The 20958-nt window shown below is 40.1% G+C and overlaps 2 gene segments (V, D, J or C); both read left to right on the forward strand.

Annotated features, from left to right (window-relative positions):
* Positions 1-2320, forward strand: LOC110540336 (Ig kappa chain V-III region MOPC 63-like). The segment is given in 2 exon segments: positions 1-89; positions 1992-2320. Coding segments are annotated over 2 exon segments (414 nt in total).
* Positions 2321-11833: 9513 nt separating this feature from the next.
* Positions 11834-18638, forward strand: LOC132654356 (immunoglobulin kappa variable 4-1-like). The segment is given in 3 exon segments: positions 11834-11896; positions 12098-12417; positions 18591-18638. Coding segments are annotated over 3 exon segments (417 nt in total).
* The last annotated feature ends 2320 nt before the right edge of the window (positions 18639-20958 follow it).

A 20958-nucleotide genomic window follows, 5' to 3' on the forward strand; every position in this document is an offset into this window, starting at 1 on the left:
TGCAATGCCCAAGAAGCAGCCTCCAGTCCAGCTCTCAGAGATGGGGTCAGCTGCTCTCCTGCTGTGGGGACTGCTGCTGTGGGTGTCAGGTGAGAGGTTCCAGTTTTGGGAACAGCCCCTGCGGCCATTGTTCTTTTCCTTGCCTTGCTGTCCTGATGATCAAAATTATGTTGTTTATGCAGTGCAGGCACAGGTCCCACTAGGATGAATAAATATGTGATGGAAAGATAAAAAAGATAGCAAAACAGAGCATTACCTGCATTGTGGAGAGAGGCAGAATTAGGTTCCTGATGATAGTGAGGACGAGCCTGATGTGAGTGATCTGCACTGCCCCCTGAGGCTGTGGTGATATTTGGACACATGCTGCCACTAAGGGACATGTCTTGGTCTATGGTCCTACTGCAGCCTGGTTCGGTGATTCAGTCTGTGGCCATGCAGAAGTCAGTGGTCTGTGTCACAGCCTGAAGCGATGTGGAGGTCTGAGGGTTGTGCTGCGCTGGGGGCCACATTAATGTGACTATCCTGTACTGTCCATGCTGCCACCTGAGCCCATGGTAATGTACATGCTCTGGGCTGCACAAATGGTTTGGTCTAGTTTTGTGGTCCTACTGCAGCCGGGTTGTGTTCATGATCATTATTGTCCCCAGATATCATGTTGAAGCCCATGATCTATGCTTCCACTGATTGTAAAAATCAAGAAAACCTGCATTTATAGTGAAATGGATGATTGCAGACCTAAGTGAGAAAGAGGCACATGAAAAGCTGCTGTGACAACCTCTACCCCCATTTCAACACCCCCCCCCAAAAAAAAGCAGTAGCATAAACCAGAAGCCTTTGAAGCAAACTCATTCTTTTTGGTTTTGTTGTTGTTATTTACATAGACTACAGTCTTTCCTCTGTCCACTGATTTTAGGTCTCCCCACTTCCTTCTGCCACACCTCCTACCATTCCTCTTCTGTTTATCTTCAAAAAATGGCAGAACTTTTAAAAAGTGTGATAAGTATGCTTAAGTTAGCTCTTCACAATTCATGGTTTCTGGTTCGGAGTGCCGGAAAGCAGCAACTCAGTTCTCTTTAAGAGATAATTTAAAGGTCTGTGGAAGATTCTATCCACCAGCATATCAAAGGAGATAGTTAGATTCATAGACAAACTTTGGGAAGAGTGCTTGAATCCTTATGGAAATAGAGGGAGATAGAAAGACTGAACTACAGAGCCAAAATTTATGTGGGCCCAGAGGGGCCTGCAGGGACCAATACTACTACTAAGGACCATGCATGGAGAGGACCTAGACACCCTGTTCAAAGGAAGCCCATTGGCTGTTCAGTTTCCAAGTGGGTGCCCTAGTAATGGGTACAGGGGTGGTCTCTGACAAGATCTCAGTGGCTAGCTCTTTGATCACCTCCTCATGGGGGGTGCAGCCTTCCCAAGCTCCAGAGCAAGATGATGCAACCAGCCTTGATAATGGTCAGATAGAAGGGGAAGATTTCCTCCCCTATCAGGGCGAGAAAAGGGAGGTTGGGTGGGACTGGGAGGATGCAAGGGAGAGGACTGCAGAGGAGATACAAAGTGAAAAAAAATGTATTATATAAGTATATAAAATAAAATTATATTCTTTTTAAAAAAAGAGAACTTAAAGAGAATCGGGTCACTGAGAGTTTGTCCATGCTTCAGTGAATATATAGAAAACATAAATTGAACTTGATATTAATTTCTTTTTCTTTTTTAATTTTAATTTTTAAGTTTGGGAGAAATAGGTCACAATGGTTGGAGAGAGGAAGGACCGGGAAATAAGTGTGATGGGGTACATAACATGAAATTGCCAAAGACTCAATAAAAATATAATGTTGAAAATTTGTAGCATTTAATCATTGCCATTTTAACAGCTTCTCAGAGTGCAGCTCATGGCTGCTGTCCTATATTCCAAATAGGAATGTTCTCTACTGGGATGCTTACAATAAATATGTGACAGCAATGTGTGTCTTTCATTTCAGGTTCCACTAGTGGCATTGTGCTGACCCAGTCTCTAGCCACATTGGCTTCGTTCTCTAGGGCAGAGATACACTTTCACTGCAGTGCCACTGAATGTGTGAATTCATTTAACTGCAGTTTTATGCGGCACTATCAACAGAAACCAGGAAATCCCTCGAACCTCTTCATGTATGCAGCATCCAACCTAGCATCTGAGATTCCTGCCAGGTTCAGTGGCAGTGGGTCTTGGACAGACTTCAGCCTCACCATCCATCCTGTGGAGGCTGATGATGCTGCAACCTATTACTGTCAGCAGAGTAGAGAGTTTCCTCCCACAATGCTCCAGGGCTAAAGAGAAACCTCCTGGGGTTGCTGCTCCCTGAGGCTCAGTCTCTGAACTGTCTCTTACATCTTTACTATGGAAAATTAGAAGTCTTGTTTGAGACAGAGGTTACTTAAAATGATATGTATTTGTCTCACGATGTAAGCTTTATAATTTTTCAGTCTCTTAATAAAGAACTCCATGATACAATTTTCAAGATATTTTAATGTTCAATACACTGAGCAAACAATTATTTAAAATTTGCAGGAAAGTATCCTCAGTTCCTCAAAATAAACAGAGCATTGAATATTGAAGGATGGTAGTAGTTTTACAGACACAAGCTAATATTTTCAGCCTACGTTACATTTCCACTTCTATTTGTGTGATATTTCATAAGTCCTTCTTCAGCACATCACACAAGCAAGCCTCCTGCAGCTGATTCTGCTCATCTCTGATCTGTGTCTCTGTTTCCATCCCAGATGCTCATTTACAGTCTTAGACTGACTAGCTGTCCTTTCCTCCTTATTCAATACTCATATCTTTATAATATCTTCAACAATTTGGTAGATTCTCTTCTTGTATTCTTTACCTTTTTACTGTCTTCTCAGGTGGAGGGGTGCAAAGTCTCACTGTGTTTCCTGACCTTTAAATCCTTCTTTGTTGGCAAATGACCTTGAGCCTGCAACTCACCTGCCCTTTTCCCTTAACTGCTGGATTACATAACACTATTTGCAGCTCCTTTTTATTTTCTACAAATTCTTCAGTGCACGTTCATGAACTCTAGTTGACCAGGCATGCTGAGCCATGATCATGGAACGTTTAATTTCTAACCTCTATCATTTGTATATAAACCTTCTTTGGGCTTTTGTGTCCTTTCCATAAGATTTGGAAAACTCAACAAAATGATATTTATGATTTTCTCAGATGGATATTGTTGAGATTTTAAAGTTCACAGTCCTAACTCACAACAATGAAACTTTATTTTAATTTTATCACTTTCTTAGTGTTGCACAAAAAGTTAGCAACAACTCAGTGGTTTATGAGCAGACATTTGTAATCTGGGCACGGTATATCTGGATCCTTTCCTCGGTCTCTCATAGCCCACAGTCAAGGTATTATCAAACCTGCATTTTCATCTGCTGATTCAAGAAAGTCTTCTTGTAAGACCAGTGAGGATATTAGTACAACCTTTTTCTTTCTTTCTTTCTTTTTTTTTTTTTTTTTTTTTTTTTTTTTTTTTTTTTTTGCTATAGGGTCTCACTGAAACTTAGTCAAAAGGCCATGACTCTGGAAAAGTTCTCAGCCATTCATATTGTCATGAGTAGAAGCCTGATCCTCCCTGTCCATTGGTTTTCACACTTGCTGATATACATTAAGGAAATCATCAAGAATGTGGAAGATTTCAAGATTGCTACTAATCAGCCTAGTCCAGGAGAAGTTGGCTGAACTCTATCCCCAAATACAGAAAAATAAGTTCTAATTCAAATGTGCAATAACTTTTTCTGAAATAAATCTACTGAGCCAGAGGAAAAAAAAACACATTATGTGATTTCCATTTTTTAATTATTTTTATTAATTACAGTTTATTCACTTTGTATGCCCCCTGCACTTCCCTACCTCCTCCCCTCCCAATCCCACCCTCTCTCTTCCCCACCCATGTACCTCCCCCAGTCCACTGATGAGGGAGTTCATCTTCCCCTTCCCTCTGGTCCTAGTCTATCAGGAGTGGCTGAATTGTCTTCTTCTGTGGACTGCTAAAATCACCTTTCAGGGGGAGGTGATCAAAGAACAGGCCAATCAGTTCATGTCAGAGACAGTCTCTGTCCCCATTACTATGGAGGCCACTTGAATACTGTACTGCCATAGGCTACTTCTGTTCTGGAGTTTCAGGCCATCTCCATGAGTGGTTCTTGGCTGGAGTATCAGTTTCAGAAAAGACCCCTGTGCCCACACTTTTAGGATCTGTCACTGTCCTTGTGGAGCTCCTGTCCTCTCCAGGTCTTACTGTCTCCCACTTCATTCATAAGATTCTCTGTACTCTGCCCAAAGTTTGGTTATGAGTCTCAACATCTGCCTCGATACCTTGCAGGGCAGAACCTTTCAGAGGACCTCTGTGGTAGGCTCCTGTCCTGTTCCCTGTTTTCACCCTCTTCCGATGTCCATCTTCTTTGCCTTTCTGAATGGGGACTGAGCATCTTAGCCAGAGTCTTCCTTCCTAATTAGTTTCCTTAGGTGTACAGATTTTAGTATGTTTATCATATATTATATGTCTATATGAGTGAGTATATACTCTGTGTGTCTTTCTGCTTCTGGGATAGCTCACTCAGGATGATCTTTTCCAGTTCCCACCATTTTTATTATCACTGAGTAAATGTCTTTGAACATATACTCTTATTTTCTATTCATTTGCTGACAGACACTTCATTGATTAAGTTCACACTATTGTAAATAGTGAAGCAATAAATATAGATATGGGGATATGTCTATTTTGTGTTGGTTTATATTTGTTCAAAAACATAGTTAGCGTAGGAGTAACTGTCTTATATTCCATATTTCTTAACCATCTTCCACATTGATGGTCCCAGTTGCTGTACCAGTGTGTGGTCCCTTCGGGAGCATATACTGCATGCTGTGTCTGTATATTTTGGCCATTAGTTATAGTTGCTTTTATGATTTCTTTTTTTATTAGTTATTCCAATGAAGTGATTTGTACGGTTTTCCTTTGGTTTCTATCTCACTGTCAAATAAGAATCTGCAAGCCACAAAAGGTCATCTAAAAGCACTACCCATCATCAGAAGAATACTTGATTTTGATATCTTGGAACTTTCCTTGCCTTTACTCACATCTATTCATTTAGAAGAGAATGGACAATGTGTATTCTTCTGCTCCATATTGTCAGTCTGAGGATGCTGTAGCTGAAGACACCATTAAGATTTTGCCTGGGTGGAACTGTGTTTCCCAGGGGGCATGGAACTCATCTGTAACTTGTTGATCTATTTTTATTTCATTCCCAGAAGTCCGAAAAATTTTCTATGATGTTCCAAAGACATGTAATAGTGATGGCTGTTGGACCATCTAAGTAGTTAGGTTTTTATTTTACATCAAAGCACTGTGTGAGTAGATTGTATGGCTCTTTCACCATAATAAATGATGATAACCTCAGCCTCCAATAAGCTGATTTTAAGACTTAAATATGCATGTTGCTGGAAAGATTACCATGGAGACTGTCAAAATCCCTAGGGTACCATCTGGAAATGGATGGATCAGTCTCTATGGCCCATACCTGGCTTGTATGTCAGAAGTGCTGTATCACCTGTGAAATGTTCAATGCAACATCATTCATATAGGTCTATAAGTTTGGTGTAGGAGACAAACATTATAGATCCATAAGTTTGGTGTAGGAGACAAACATTAGAGCATAAAATAAGAATATTATTTGAATTTTATTTGAAGCTATTTGAATAGTCAGGAGGTATTCACTCCAGGTTCATGTGAAATATTATTTACAGTTTAAGGGTATGAGTAGAGATCAGTGTGTTTCTCTTAAGCTACAACAGTTTTGATCTTTGGATCTGGAATGGCCCTCAAAGTCTATGTTATAAACTGATTGCCTCCCAACAGCCTAGCTTGGGGAAAGTGACTGGGTCAGAGAAGCAGAGCAGAAGCTCACATTCTCATGGGGTCCTTCTCCAATATACCAAATGTATTTTTGTTTGTCTGAGACATAGGTCTTAAACTCTCTCTACTGATTTCCTTTTTAAACTTACCAGCCAAACTTTTATGACTTTTGATCAGACTTCTTTACCCCATGATGGAAAAGGATATGGTGAGGGCCATTTTGTTCAGTACATTATAAGATATAGCAATAGAACACTATCCCTTTTTAAGATAGTCATTTATTCTCTGCTGGATTTGGTGAGAATGTGGAATAGTATCTAAAGTACATTTGGTGAGAATCATTACTGAAAAGAAAAAGAGCGTAAATCAATGAATGAAATGTTACAAGCAGAAGGATTAAGTATTGCGGGTCTATTAGTAAAGTGACCATAATTATCAATGATATATATATTTAACTTTTATTTTATGATTTTAATTCATGTATAACAAATTGGTAAATGATTGAAGTAGGCTATATGCTAATTATATGTACATGTACACTTATTTTGAAACATCATAGATAGTATAACCTCATTAATCTGTTAATTTTTTATCAACACTTTTCCTTTATTTCTAAATATTAAAAAAAATGACAGAAGAGATTCATAACCTACCATCACCTTACTGAAATTTCATTGGCATTAGGACTACAGTGGATGGTAAATTTGGTATAATCTAGAATCATCTAGAAGATAAGCCTCTGGGCATACTTGTGAGATATCTCTATGAAGGTCAGTCTTTGGGAATGTCTGGGAAGGATCATCTTGATTAGTTGAATTCACCTAGGAAAGCCCTTATAACTCTGGACAAGACTGTTCTCAGCATGTGGATATTGACCTTCATAAAATGGAGAAAGTGGCCTGAGCTCTAGCATTCTGCACACTCTACTTCTCAGTTGTGTATGTGATGTGAGCAGCTGCTTCATGTTCCTTCCAGTTTGTCTTCCACACTGTAATATGCTTGAACTGTGTTCACAAACACACCATGTTCCTAAATAAGGATCAAAGTTTCCTTGACTTGCTTTTGTTAGAGCAGGTTTTGTTGTTGTTGTTGTTGTTGTTGTTGTTGTTTTGTGTTTGTTTTTCATAACAAAAAGAAAGGTCCATTCCTATTAACCTGAAAGTGGCTTCTTCATGATGTAGTTGTTCAGGAAATGGAAGCTTGCCAGCTCTCCAGGCAAGATGAAGAGGAAGATTGGATTCTGCATCATTATGACATCCCCCCTGAACCCTGAGCTAAGAAGAGACAGGGCAAGATTAAATACAAACACAGTGTTATTCCCATGATTTACTACTACTTGTATTAAATGAAAGTATTTTCATGTGTAAGTAATTTTGTTTCTATCTTAGTTTCAAAGAAGCACAGACTTTACAAGGCAAAAGGAGACTTTAGGAGTCATTTACACATCCTTCTCTTTCCACTGTCCCTCTCTTTCTGGGTCCAAGGCTTCAGGAGCACATACGTCTTTATTTTTTCATGGATCTCCCTCATTCTCCATCATATCTATTTACTCAGAAGGCTGATGTTTGAGTTAGAGATATGTCTAATTGTTTTTGCATCCTGTCTGCTCTTCAGAGGATCTAGATTCAATTCCCAGCAGACATGGTAGATGACAAAAATCCATAACTCCAGTTCCAGGAGATCTGATGCCCTCATCTGGCTTCTGCAATCACCAGATACATACATCAGTACAGGTATACATCCAGCCAAAATAGTCACAGACATAAAAATGTAAAAAAGAAGAACCTAACATCATTTGTCTCTATTTATCTACCAGTAGGCCATCCACAACTCTTGAAGCTGAAGGGTCACTAATGGGTTTCTCATTAGTACCTCTAGGGACAGGTGAAAAGAACACTCATCTCTGACAGGTTGTATTGAATTCTCTAATTTTGTCCTCTCCTGCTGACTCAGAGAACATGCTCTCCAGAGAGAAGCAGTACCTGTGGGCTTTCGGCTCCTAAAGCAGGACACCTTTTGTTCATGTCTGTCACTCTGTATAAGGACCTCCTGCATCTTGAATGCAGAAATAAACTTTTATATCTTCAGGTACCGTTCTACTGATTTTAACTAAGAATAGTATGTCAATGTTTTATCTGAATTATTGGAAATCTCTCCATGTCTACTATGTATTGGGTAGACATAGCCATTCATCCAGAGAATAAAAGATTCTATGTGCTGGAATAGAGAAGCTGAGTTCAGCTTTGTACTTTCCCAGGATAATTTGCATCTCAGACTGATAGTCCCTGATCCTCCATCCACATTGGTGTACGTGGAAGAGGGTGCTGTGTCCCAGGATCTTAATGGACAACAGCTTTAGACTTCCTGAATACAAGGGCATAGTCAGCAAGGTTATAGTCCATTTCTAATCAAAGCCAAGAGAAACTAATGCACCACGGCATACTGTTTAATGTTGATAAGTAACTAACGACTGTTGGGCTTTTTATGTTATACATAACTTATACATAACATAACTTGAAATGTTTGCCTCTTTAGACCCCATGCTGTTCCCTGGCGTACTGTGAGAACTTCAAAGAGTCTGTGGATTTGTAAGATCCCTGGCTCCATTTGTCCAATCTGAAGGAGCAGCTGTAAACATCATGAGCGCACAGTCTGAGCTCACTGCTGCTGTCTCATGGAAAAGTGTAAAGTTTACTGAAGATCAAAGGCATACGACAACAGACAACAGACAAGCAGAGCTCCTTGTCTGTCTTATTGTTGACTTTGAGATTAGTAAGTTCCTATATCCACATATGGTCTACCTCTTTCATATAATGTTGTGTTATCAGTTCACATATGCGTATCAGAAATTATTTAAAGTTTTTTTTTACCTGAAAATTAGATGTATAAAATTATATTGATATAATTCAAAATAGCAGTAAATGGATATTGGATAAATGAATATTTATTTTTAAATCATATTGTGGTTTAATGGCGAAATTTTAACATCTGATAAATAATTTTCATTGGGTATGTAATGCCATGAGCTGTCTTGTAACCAGGTGATTAATGATATACATTTTTGAGAGATTGTCTCCATGTATAGATTAGATTGGCCCAGAAGTTTGCATGTACTCCAGGCTGGCCTAAAACTCAAAGTCTCCTCATTTTGTCTCTTGAGTTCTGGGAGTATACATGTGAAACTCCAGCCCTTATCATATTTCATTTATTTATTTTTCTCTTATACTTTACACATGATTCTGGCTTTATAATTTACTTCTTACATAAACTTCCAAAGTTCAATAATATGAAGTTTCTGGGAGCTTCTGTGATTTCTCTTTTTTTCTGATCTTTTTTATTTTTTAAATTTATTTCATTTTATTAATTATAGTTTATTATTCACTTTGTATCCCAACTGTAGCCACCTCCCTATCACCTCCCAATCCCATCACTTTCCATCTCTCTTCACCACCTATGCCCCTCCTCAAGTCCACTGATGGGGAGGTCCTCCTCCCTTAATTCTGATCCTAGCCTATCAGGTCTCATCAGGAGTGACTACATTGTCTTCCTCTGTGGCCTGGTAAGACTGCACTCCCCTCAGGCTAAGGTGATTAAAAAAAGCAGGCCACTGAGTTCATGTCAGAGACAGACCATGTTCCCATTACTATGGAACCCACTTTGACACTGACCTGCTGTGGTCTACATCTCTGCAGGGGTTCTAGGTAATCTACAGGGTTTCTAGCTAGTCCTTGGTTGGAGTTTCAGTCTTAGAAATGATTCCTTTGCCCAGATTTTTTTTTTCTCTCCTTGTGGAGCTCCTGTCCCCACCAGGTTTTTCTACCTCCCTCTTCTTTCATGAGATTCCCTGCACATTGCCCAAAATTTGGCTATGAGTCTCAGCGTCTGCTTATCACTATGAATTTTTTATAAATAGTTAAATTTCTCTTTTTCACCTTTTGGATAGCAACAGTCACTGCTATAGTGTTCAGTTGGTCTCTCTAAAATCAGTAAGTACCTTAGGACGGCTGCTCCCACTTCTGGAGAGACTTGCCTGTTCACAATCTCAGAAGCCTCTCCAGGTCATATATTAACTCCCCCTTCTTTTGTATGATTCCCTGCACTCTGCTGAAGGTTTGGTTATGAGTCTCAGCATTTGCTTTGATACACTGCTAGGTAGAGTCTTTCAAAGGCCCGCTGTGGTAGGCTCCTGTCCTGTTACTTGTTTTCTCCTACATCCAATGTCCATCTCATTTGTCTTTCGAAGTGAGGATTGACCTTCTTACCCCGGGTCTTCTTTCTTGTTGGTCTTCTTTAGGAGTATAGATTTCATTATGTTTATCCTATCTTATAAGTCTAAATAAGCGAGTATATACCATGTGTGTCTTTCTGCTTCTGGGATACCTCACTCATAATGATTTTTTCTAGATCCCACCATTTGCCTGCAAATTTCATGATTTCCTTGTTTTAATTGCTGAGCAATATTCCATTACCACAATTTCTGTATCCACTCCTCCCTTGATGGACATCTGGGTTGTTTCCAGGTTCTGGCTACTACAAATAAAGCTGCTACAAATATGGTTGAGCAAGGATAGTAGCTCCACAGGACCAAATATATCTGAGCACAGGGGTCTTATATGAGACTGTTTCTCCAACCAAGGACCATGAATAGATAGAACCTGGAACTTCTGCTTGGATATAGCCCATGGTAGCTGAGTAACCAACTGGGTTCCCCTAGTAAGGGAACAGGGACTACTTTTGACATGAACTCAAAGGCAGGCTCATTGAACTCCCCACCCCCCAAGGGGGGAGAAACCCTGCTAAGCCACAAAGGAAGACTTTGCAGCCAGTCCTGAAGATGCCTGATAAAACAGGGTCAGATGAAAGGGGAGGAGGTCCTCTCCTATCAGAGGACTTGGAAAGGGGCAGGGAGGAGATGAAGGAGGGAGGGTGGGCTTGGGAGGGAATGAGGGAGCAGGATACAGCTGGGATACAGAGTTAACAAAATGTAGCTAATAATAAAAATAAAAATAAAGTAAAAAAAATCCCTTATTTTGTAAACTTAAAAAACAATAACAAAAACAGTCTCAGAAGCCCATCTTAATCCAGTTTCAATACTGCTAATTTCTAAATTACACGAATATTTGTATTTCTTGAATAAAAATTCATGGCAGTTTTCATTTACAGGAATGACATCTTGAAAAATATGGTTTCCACTTTTATTTCTCCAGATTTAGACCCCTCTTTCAATTTACTGATACTATAGGGATACTGGATAGTTTCTGCTGGATTTCCTTTGCTTTAAGATTAAAGTAGCTCTGATCACACTCTTAAATTAATGTCCACTAGGATATCCACAAAGTGAATTCTGGATTGCTCTTTGCATCTTAGTCACTTGTTTATAAAAAAAACTAGAGCCCAAGTATCTGAGGCCCTGTTCTTTGTCTTTAGTATAAGATAGGCTTTGGATATGAGTAATACTGAACACATTTGCCTTCAATTATCTCTTTTCATTTCATCTTTTCTTCCTTCTACCCCTTCTCTCATTCTTTTTCATGCTTTCTTATTCTGTTTCTTTTGTTGTTGTTGCTGTGATGTTTTTGAACCTATACTATCATTTCCCTAAGATTGTCAGTATGAGGTAGCTCTACTAATATTTTTACAGAAGTCAATTTATTTAAATATGTCGTGGATTTTAACCCAGATCTGCGAGTAGAGCACTTAGTGCTTTTCTGTTTGAAAGCTGTAAGGCATCTTTTTCAGTAATTGCTCATCCTCCCTGTAATAGTATTTTTGTCTGTTGACTGACAACAGCTACACTCAAGGACACTGCACAGGCATTTGCTTATGCATTTGCTGACTGCTTTGCATGGGCCCCCACAGCTAAGCCAAGCTGTTGAGAATTTATAAACCAGGCCTTTGCAGTGAGAACTGAACTGCATCAGACAGGAGGGGGAGCAAGATGAAGTCACAGACTCAGGTCCTCATATCCCTGCTGCTTTGGGTGTCTGGTGAGAAACTCAAAATATTTTAATCTTTATATAGTGACTTCTTTGTAGATAAGAAGTTTAGAGTGTGCCAGTCTCAATATGTCTTATGTAATAATACTCTGACAAAATTATAGTACAAAGGTGTTAAATGGCAAATTTCAACTGTTTTTACATTCTGTGTTTATATCTATGTGCATGTTCCTTGTGTGTTTCTGATTGCAGGTGCCTGTGCAGACATTGTGATGACCCAGTCTCCATCCTCCCTGGCTGTGTCAGCAGGAGAGAAGGTCTCCATCAGCTGCAAGTCCAGTCAGAGTCTTTATTACAGTAACAACCAAAAGAACTTATTGTCCTGGTACCAGCAGAAACCAGGGCAGTCCCCTAAGCTGCTGATCTACTGGGCATCCACTAGGCACACTGGGGTCCCTGATCGCTTCACAGGCAGTGGATCTGGGACAGATTACACTCTCAGCATCAGCAGTGTGCAGGCTGAAGACCTGGCAGTTTATTACTGTATGCAGGATATTAGTGCTCCTCCCACAGTGCTTCAGCCTCCAACAGAAACCTCCTTGAGAGTCTCATCAGCTGCCATCACCACACACAGGCATGGCTGTGCATACTTCCCCTTCAGCTTGATAGCAGATGTGACTGAAAGCATGATGAAAAAGTTTGCAGACCCCTTACAAAATTATGGGTTCAATGATTCTTATGTCTTTTGGTATAAAAACAAACTTTTATATGAAAATTCAAAAAGAACCCAGTATTATCTTTGTATTCCTTCTGTAAAACATGACTAAAAACTCTGCTCTTCAATATTAGAGATTTTTCTTTTTACAGTGTGGAGTTCTGATATCCAACATAGTGATGATGACTGAAAACTTCATTTCAATTTGGAGTATTAGGGAAGAGTACATTTCTTGGTTTTTCTAGATTGTAGAGTACTTTTCTTTGATTTTTCTTTCTTTTATTTCTTCCTTCCTTCATGCATTCCTTCCTTGTGGTGGCCATATCTGCCGCTTATTGTTTTACTTTTCTTAAGAGCTTTGAAATATTACTACATTTTATTTAACTAACTTTGTCTGCATGCATGTGAGTGTGCATTACTATGTCAGTATGTGCATATTTATAGGTGCAAATATAACATGGCATATTTATGGAGGTTAGAGGACAGTTTAGACCTGACTCTTTTTGTCTTTGATTTCTGGGAATCAAACTCAGGTTTGAAATCAGCCTTGGTGGAAAATGTCTTTGACATATGAGTTATGTTGTTGTCCCTTAAAGTATTTTATGTATGTTAACTAATTGAACAAACTTTTCATGAAAGCCGTGTCTTTCCAATGTATCATGTATTTTGACCATATGCACTAACCTTCATTTTGCTTTCCCTTTCCTTGTATTTCTTCTTTCTTGTCAGGAGGCATTCAGGGAAAGGTATTCAGGAGACATCTGGGATTCCTGGAAGGCAACATAGGTTTGTTTGTTTGTTTGTTTGTTTTCCCAAGGTCTATACTAGAGGTAAATCTGAGGTAGAGATTGTGCCTCTAGAATTTCTTCCTCTAACTGACACCCCGTTTTTTGTTTTTTTTTTTTTTTTTGGTCCTGCTATTACAGTATTTCTCAAAACTCTGGTATGGTGTGAAAGAGGCTTCATTGCCATTGTTCCCTGGGTATTTATCCATCTTGGTTGAGGAGATCTCCTTTGTGAATATGTACTGCTGTTCAGATGAATTAATGATTTCATAGTGCCTGACAATCATTTTATACATTTCCTGTTTTGACTTAACATTTGAAGTTAAGAAGTTAGATAGTTGATAGAAAGTTATAGCTACAATAAAAACCTCTATGAGCCTCCAGATGCCAAGTACATATAGCTCACAAGAGACAGGTAAGGCATGACACAGACTTATTGTCCCAAAGACTTGCCCCTCTTTTCTCTCTCTTCTCTCTTTCCTGCTTTGAACACAGACAGCCTTTTTCTCTTTTCCCCTACTAAAAGTTCCCATGTGAAACCCGTTGGTGGTGTGATTTATGAACCATATGTAAAACTCCACCATGCTATCCTAAAAATGTACTTGCATGTAAATATGTCCATCCTTTTTTATACATATGTTGCATGAATGCATGTCAATTTGTCTGTTAAGAGTGCCTTTTCTGTTTTGTCTACTGATGTGTGTATAATTAAGGCTAATGAGTGATCATTGGGCTGATACAATGGAAATGGCCACACAGTTGGTCAGGAACAAGATTTCCCCGAGGGAAGCCTGGATGTGCTGCAGCTTCTACAGAGAAGATGCTAGTTAAAATCAATGCCATTATCAAAAGTTTAATAAAGCCCAAGCCTCTGTCAGCTGGCAGCCATTTGGGCCTTGCTTTCCAAACACTGACAATTAGGCTTTGATTGTGCTGGCCTCCTAGGGAGGACTCCATGGTACAGACTTCAATGTCTTGAGTCCAGTCTCAAAGACAGGATATGCTCTTCTGGACTCAGTACATAGTGACAAACTGTCCAGAATCCCTTCTTGGCTCTTGCAGTCAAGTCCTTGGCTTCAAGCAAGTTGCTGTACAAGCTAGCTTCATTGAAAGAATGGTGCTGAGATTCCTTTTATATAGTTCTAGTTGTTTCTCATTGCTGGAGCAGAAAGCTCCAACAAGCCTTTCCCTAGGCCAAGGCCTCCCTTTCAAGCAGTCAAAAGCTTCATGTCCCAGGCTCTAGCATTTGGAAGTAAGTAAACTGAGTGGACAAGCCAGGGGCCCTTTTTCAGTCTAATTAGGGCTGCCTGCTGTTAAAAAATAGAAGCCCCAATTTCTTGGCTCTGCTGGTCTCCTTGTTGAGCTCCCCCTCCCCCCCAGGTCATTCTATAGTCCTCTTTTATAAGATTCCATGCACTCTGTCTAAAGTTTGCATCTGTTTTGATACCCTCATCAGTAGAGTCTTTCAGAGGCTCTCTGTGGAGGGTTCCTGCACTGCTCCCTGTCTTCTTCCACTTCTGATACCTATCCCGTTTGCCCTCCCGAATGAGGATTAAGCAACTTCCCTAGGGTCCTCCTTGTTGTTTAGCTTCTTATATTCACATCCATCATCCAGATTGGCTTCATTTTATAATCACCCAACTGTGACTTCATTTTTATTAACCCATCCAATGAGCCAATTAATAAAATAATTGAATGAAGGACCATGCACAGAGAGGACTTAGACACCCTGCTCAGATGTAGCCCATAGGCAGTTCAGTTTCCAAGCAGGTTCCCTAGTAAAGTGAGCAGAGGTTGTCTCTGACATTAACACACAGGCTGTCCTTTTTATCACCTCCCCTTGGGATGTACAGCCTTATCCGGCCACAGGGGAAGAAGATACAGCCAGTCCTGATGAGTCCTTATAGGCTAGGGTCAGATAGAAAGCAAGGAGGACCTACTCTATCAGTGGACTAGGGCAGTGGCAAGGGAGAGAAGAGGGAGGGAGGAATTGGGAGGTAAAGAGGGAGGGGGCTACAGCAGGAAAACAAAGTGAATAAATTTTGATAAAAAATAAACATGAAAACGAATTCCAAGGAATAAATCAAATAAATAATCTTAAAAAGAAAAGAAAAGAAAAAAAAAAAAGAAAGAAAAACCCTTAACTAAAGAGTGGCTCCTGCAGCTTAAGAGCCAAAAAGTAAAGTTTTAGTTGGCAAGGCACCAGATCTTAAGTATGCAGGTTAAGGTTCAAATCCAAGGCTCCTCTCCTTTTGAATTCTTGTGGCCATTGGCCCCAAGTAGCAAGGCTGCCAGCCAGAAACTTTAAGAGTTTAAGTATAAAATGAGAAAAGTCGGATTCTATGCCTTTCTATATTCTGATGAAGAACTTATTTAACATCTAATTTGGAGGTATGGCAGGAACCAAGTGTGTTACAGACTACATGAATTTGCTGGAGGTCTCCAGATATATCTAAACTGAGTGGTTCTCTGATCGATTCTGGTCAAGGAACCCTTGAGAGTAGGTCAGTAAATTTAGAAAATCCCCAAATTAACCAAAAAGGGGTACTTAAACCAACAGATATGAATCATACTACAGAAACACAAGCTCATAAAAACTCAAGTGGGAAATAATCACTCCAAGTGATCATAATTCCCTGAAGATTTCAACTAAAAAATACTGAAATAAGTAAAAATTTTCGGTGAATATTTAAAAATTATACTCATAAAATGATGAATTACCACAAAATGTACAAACAAAAAAATTATTCAGTCAAAGCTGGGAGGAAGGCTAGTGATATATATGCAAAAGTAAGCACATGATTTCCTCTGTATTTTCTTTAATTTTTCCAATTTTAACTTCAGATCTTGCACCGTTTTGTTGATTTCCTTCATCTGTTTGACTGTATTTTCCTGTGTTTCCTTCAATTTCTTCACCTGTTTGTTTGAACATTCCTCTGTTTCTTTTATTTCTTTCAGTGACTTAATTATTTCCTCTCTGAAGGTCACAAACTATTTGGCTGCATTTTCCAGTATTTCTTATGAATGGCCATAATCTGTTTGACTTTATCTTCATCTAATTCTTTACACATTTTGTTTGTTTCCTCCATTATCCTCTTCATAAACATAGATGTAAGGTCACCTTCTTGAATTTCACTTTTGTTAAGGTGTCCAGGGCTACTTGCCCCTTGATAACTGGGTTCTGGAGATGCCATATTGCTTTGCCTTTTGTTGGTTGTGCTTTTATGCTGACCTCTACCCATAAGGCTGTCTCAAGTATTGCCTGCTAAATATCTGGTGCCTTCTAGAATCCTGGGGTGGGGAGAATCCCCTTGGCAGGGTTCTGATGGAGTCCTGCTCAGCTTTTTGGGTATTGTCAACTGAATGGCTGTGCTCAGGAATTGTCTCAGTGTACCTCAGGCGTATGGACCTGTGTGGTAGCTGTGGTGTTCAGGAAGGCTCTCCTCTCATCAGAAGAATTCCTGGAGATGGCCATCCTGCTGCTGGGTTTCTTGCTCTGAATATAGTGAGCTGCTGTTGCTGCTCTTATGCTGTGTTTGCTGGGTGCAACCCTCTTAGAGAACCAGGGAGCCCATGCTTTCCTCGGTTTAGCTATGGATAACTGGTCGTACGTTGGCGCAGTATCTGAGGGCTGCTCCCGTGGCTCTCAGGCTTCTGTAAGTCTGAAGTTGGAGCTTTGTACTCCAGCACCCTAGCAGTAATCAATGGCAGGTTAGCATGTCACTCATGCATGCAGTAGGAGGTCAGAGCCTAGAGCCTGCAGGAACTTGGAAACTTTTCTGGAGCTGAGTGTCCTGAGGTTGGAACTGATGTTTCCCTCCTGACAGGGACACCCAGTCTGTGCTATTTGGGAGTCCATAGTTTCATCTTGGATGGCAAGTAGAACAAGCAGGCACAGGTGCGTGGCTCCACTTTGCTGTCCACTAGGCGCTTGGTAGCTTGGATGCCTACAGGACCTGCGAGTTTTTCCCAATAACTTTTTGGGGAGAGGGAGGTATAGGCTGAGTGTTCTGAGGTGAGACCTGCTGTTCTTCTCACCATGGGGTTTCCACCCAACAGAGAAATTCAGTTTCTGGTGCCCTGGTACCCTCAGTTCTGTCTGGGACTTTGAGTGGAGCATGTAAGCAGGACTCTGTACTGGAGGATGTGCACCCCACTCTGTGCTAGCTAGCAGCTGGGGGCCCACCAGACCCTGGGTCCTTTTCCAGGTATTGTCTGGATAACCTGAGGTCTGTCCTTATCCCTTCCTGCACCTTGAGGTTTTCTCTCAAAAGGAAATCCCAGTCTTTGGTTATGGGGCTCACGCACAGTTCTGTCTGGGATAGTGATCAGAGTATGCTGGCATGTGACTCTGGGCTGGCAACTGAGTGCCTGACGGGACCCAGGACCTCTTCGCAGTTTAGCAGGGTGACCTGAAGCCAGTTGAATTCCACACCTTGGGGTTTCCTCTCACCTGGGAAACATGATCATTAGTATTTGAGGACCCCAAGTTTTGTCTGCTGGTCACTGTAAAGATCCTACTGTGCTGCTGGTCAGAAAGAGTGTCCTCCCAGCACTGCCATCTTGGATCTGCCCCCCCAACAAATTAATTTTAAAATAAATTAATGAAATGTACAATGAGGTTTTAATGAAACAAATATATTTATGTATTGAGCCATGAAGGAAATTTAACACATTATGTGAAATCCATTTTTAATATAGCTGTGTAAACGTCTTTGCACATATGCACTTCTTTTTATTATCTCCTCATTTGTTGATAGACATTTCATTGATTTATTTCAGACTATTTTAAATAGTGCAGCAATAAATATGGGTATGGGGATATATCTATTCTGTGCTGGTTTATATTTGTTCAAGAACATAATTAGTGCAGGAGTAGCTGAATTATATTCCAGGTTTCTTAAGCACCCTCCATATTGATATCCCCACTTGCTGTACCAGTATGCAGTCCCTTCTGCAGCATATAATGATTGCTTTCACTATATAATTTACATTATTTATAGTTACTTTTAAGAGTTTCATTTTATTAGTTATTCAGTTGAAGTGACTTATATGGTTTGTCTTGGTTTCATTATCACTGTCAAAAATGAGAAGAATCTTCAAGCCACAAAATATCATCTAAAAGCACTACCCATCTTCAAAAGAGCACATGATTTTGATATCCTGGAACTCTCCTTACTTTTACTCACATCTATTCATTTAGAAGAGAATGAACAATGTGCATTCTTCTGCTCTGTATTGTCAGGCTGAGGATGGTGTAGATCAAGGCACCATTAAGGCTTTGCCTGGATGAAACTGTATTTCCCACAGGGCATAGAGCTTATCTGTAACTATTTCATCTATTTTTTATTTTTTTCACAAAGTTCAGAAAATATTCTATGATGTTCCAAAGATATGATGGCAATTGTACCATCTAAGTAGAGAGGTTTTCATTTTATGTTAAAGCACTATATGAGGAGTTGTATGTCTTTTCCACCATAATAAATGATGACCTCCCCAGCCTATATTCAGCTGATTTTGAGAATGAAATATGCGTATTTCTTGAGCCATTGTCACAGAGGCTGTCAAGATCACTAGGGTCCAGTTTGGAAATGTATGGATCAGTATCTGTGGCCCATGCTTGGCTTGTATGTTGGAAGTGTGATATCAACTGTGAAATGGCCAATGCAACATCAGGCATATAGGTCTATAAGCTTGTTGTACAAGATAAACATAGTGCATAAATCATAAGTGCATGCTTATTTTAATAAAAGAATTTCACCTTGTCTCATATTTGATTTTGTACTGTGTAGCACAACTTCAACATATATAGATAGGCATTGTGAATGTATAGTCAAAAATGCTGAGATTCATACTTCACCTAAAAATACTGCAGAAAATGGCCGAAATATGATTGGGGCATTTCAGGAAAGATTGGCAATTCTGTGGTTTCTCCTTGCACATCTTCCCACATGTACCTCTGCCCACATTGGGAAGTTTGAGACTGCTGTTCAAGGAATTGCACATATTATCACACTACTTCTATGCAAAATCTTCATCAGAGACCAGGTCCTTCTTGTCAGCTCTCTCTCAAGATATAGGTGTAAATCCACAGGCACATTTGCACTTGAACTAAACACACTTGGGCAGCAGCAGTGTCCCTCAGCTCCCCACAGGTACCCATTCACCTCATTTCTTGCCTCTAATCTTGCCAGGGATCAAGAGCATCAGCAACCCTAGGAATTGAGAACCTGAACTAAGTGTTCCAGAGGAGTTAAAGCAAGGTTGAAGATGAACTTTTATCTCACACTTGCAGGGGAGACTCAGGCAACAATATGCAAATCTGCTGGTGGGTGAGGTGAGAGAGCTAGACAAAGGGAGGAAGCCCATGGGGTGAGGAGAGTGATGTAACATTCATTTTGTGATGGAAGATCAGTGGATATAAAATCCCTGTTGTGTGAAGCAGTCTGGAGAAGCCCATGGTGAACTTTTGAGATCTTTGGAGAATAGAGGGTGCAGACAACCATACCATTGTATGATAGTGTAAAAAGACCAAGGTTACCTGTGTGTGTGTGTGTGTGTGTGTGTGTGCAAGTACTCAAAGGCCATGGCTCCCTTCAGTCTGTAATAACAGGAAGCAAGTCTTTTCAGCAACAGGAGCTGACCATCAATTTTGGGATGACAACCAATAGCCAGAGTTGCCTGGGAGTTCCCATGGAGACCCTTTGGCCAATAACTCATTTGGATGTTACCCATTCCTGGCAATGGAGGTTTCACTTAGAAGATAAAGATGTCTAGTTGGGGTTTTGTCTCTATTGTTATTTGATGATTCCATTTAGATATTTCATATAAGTATATGTATATGATAGGAAGTGTTTGCTGAAGTAGTTTTCTTTATGAGACCTCAAATGGAAATTAGTGGTAGCTAAAACTTCCTTTATTCCCTCTCTTACTTTCCTATTTCCTTACCACATAATCTCATTGAACATGGAGATCTTGTACTGGTGCCTCACTAGAGCCTATCCCTTCTGACTACTGGTCATTATGGTGAAAGATACTCTGCATTCTGTCAGAGGAGAAAAGTAACCATCAACCCAGTTATAAACCCTGTGACCTACAATGATTTGGGGACTAACCAATTATTTTTTTCTAATTGGATTTAAGGCACACTTCATGAGGTGGAACCCATTTAAACACTGCTCAGGTGACCAAAACCCAAGAATAGATAGGCCATGGGCATTGGGGAAACCGAGAGTATAGTTTTGCTAAAGGAACACAGCAATGGAATGATTCCCAGTGATATTCTGTTATAATGGTAGATCAGATTCTTGTTCATCCCTCACCAGAGAAGATTCTTCTCTGGTAAATGGGAACTAAATATGGAGACTTAGAATTAAACAAAATAGAATGGGTGAGAGACCTTGGAAAATTCTGTCCTAAATGGAACATCTTCATTAAATCCTTCCGCAGAGGGCTCAGAGATCTCTGGGGAAGAAGAAGCAGACAGATTTGGAGAGCCAGAGGAGGATGACATTAAGGAAACCGTCTCTTCCAGACACAGCAGGACCAGTGCAAGTATGAACTCACAGAAGCTGTGGCAGCATACACTGGTGTAGTACAGGTCTAAGCTAGAT

The sequence above is a fragment of the Meriones unguiculatus genome, chromosome 5 (genome assembly GCF_030254825.1).
Source record: "Meriones unguiculatus strain TT.TT164.6M chromosome 5, Bangor_MerUng_6.1, whole genome shotgun sequence".
NCBI classification, from domain to species: Eukaryota; Metazoa; Chordata; class Mammalia; order Rodentia; family Muridae; genus Meriones; species Meriones unguiculatus.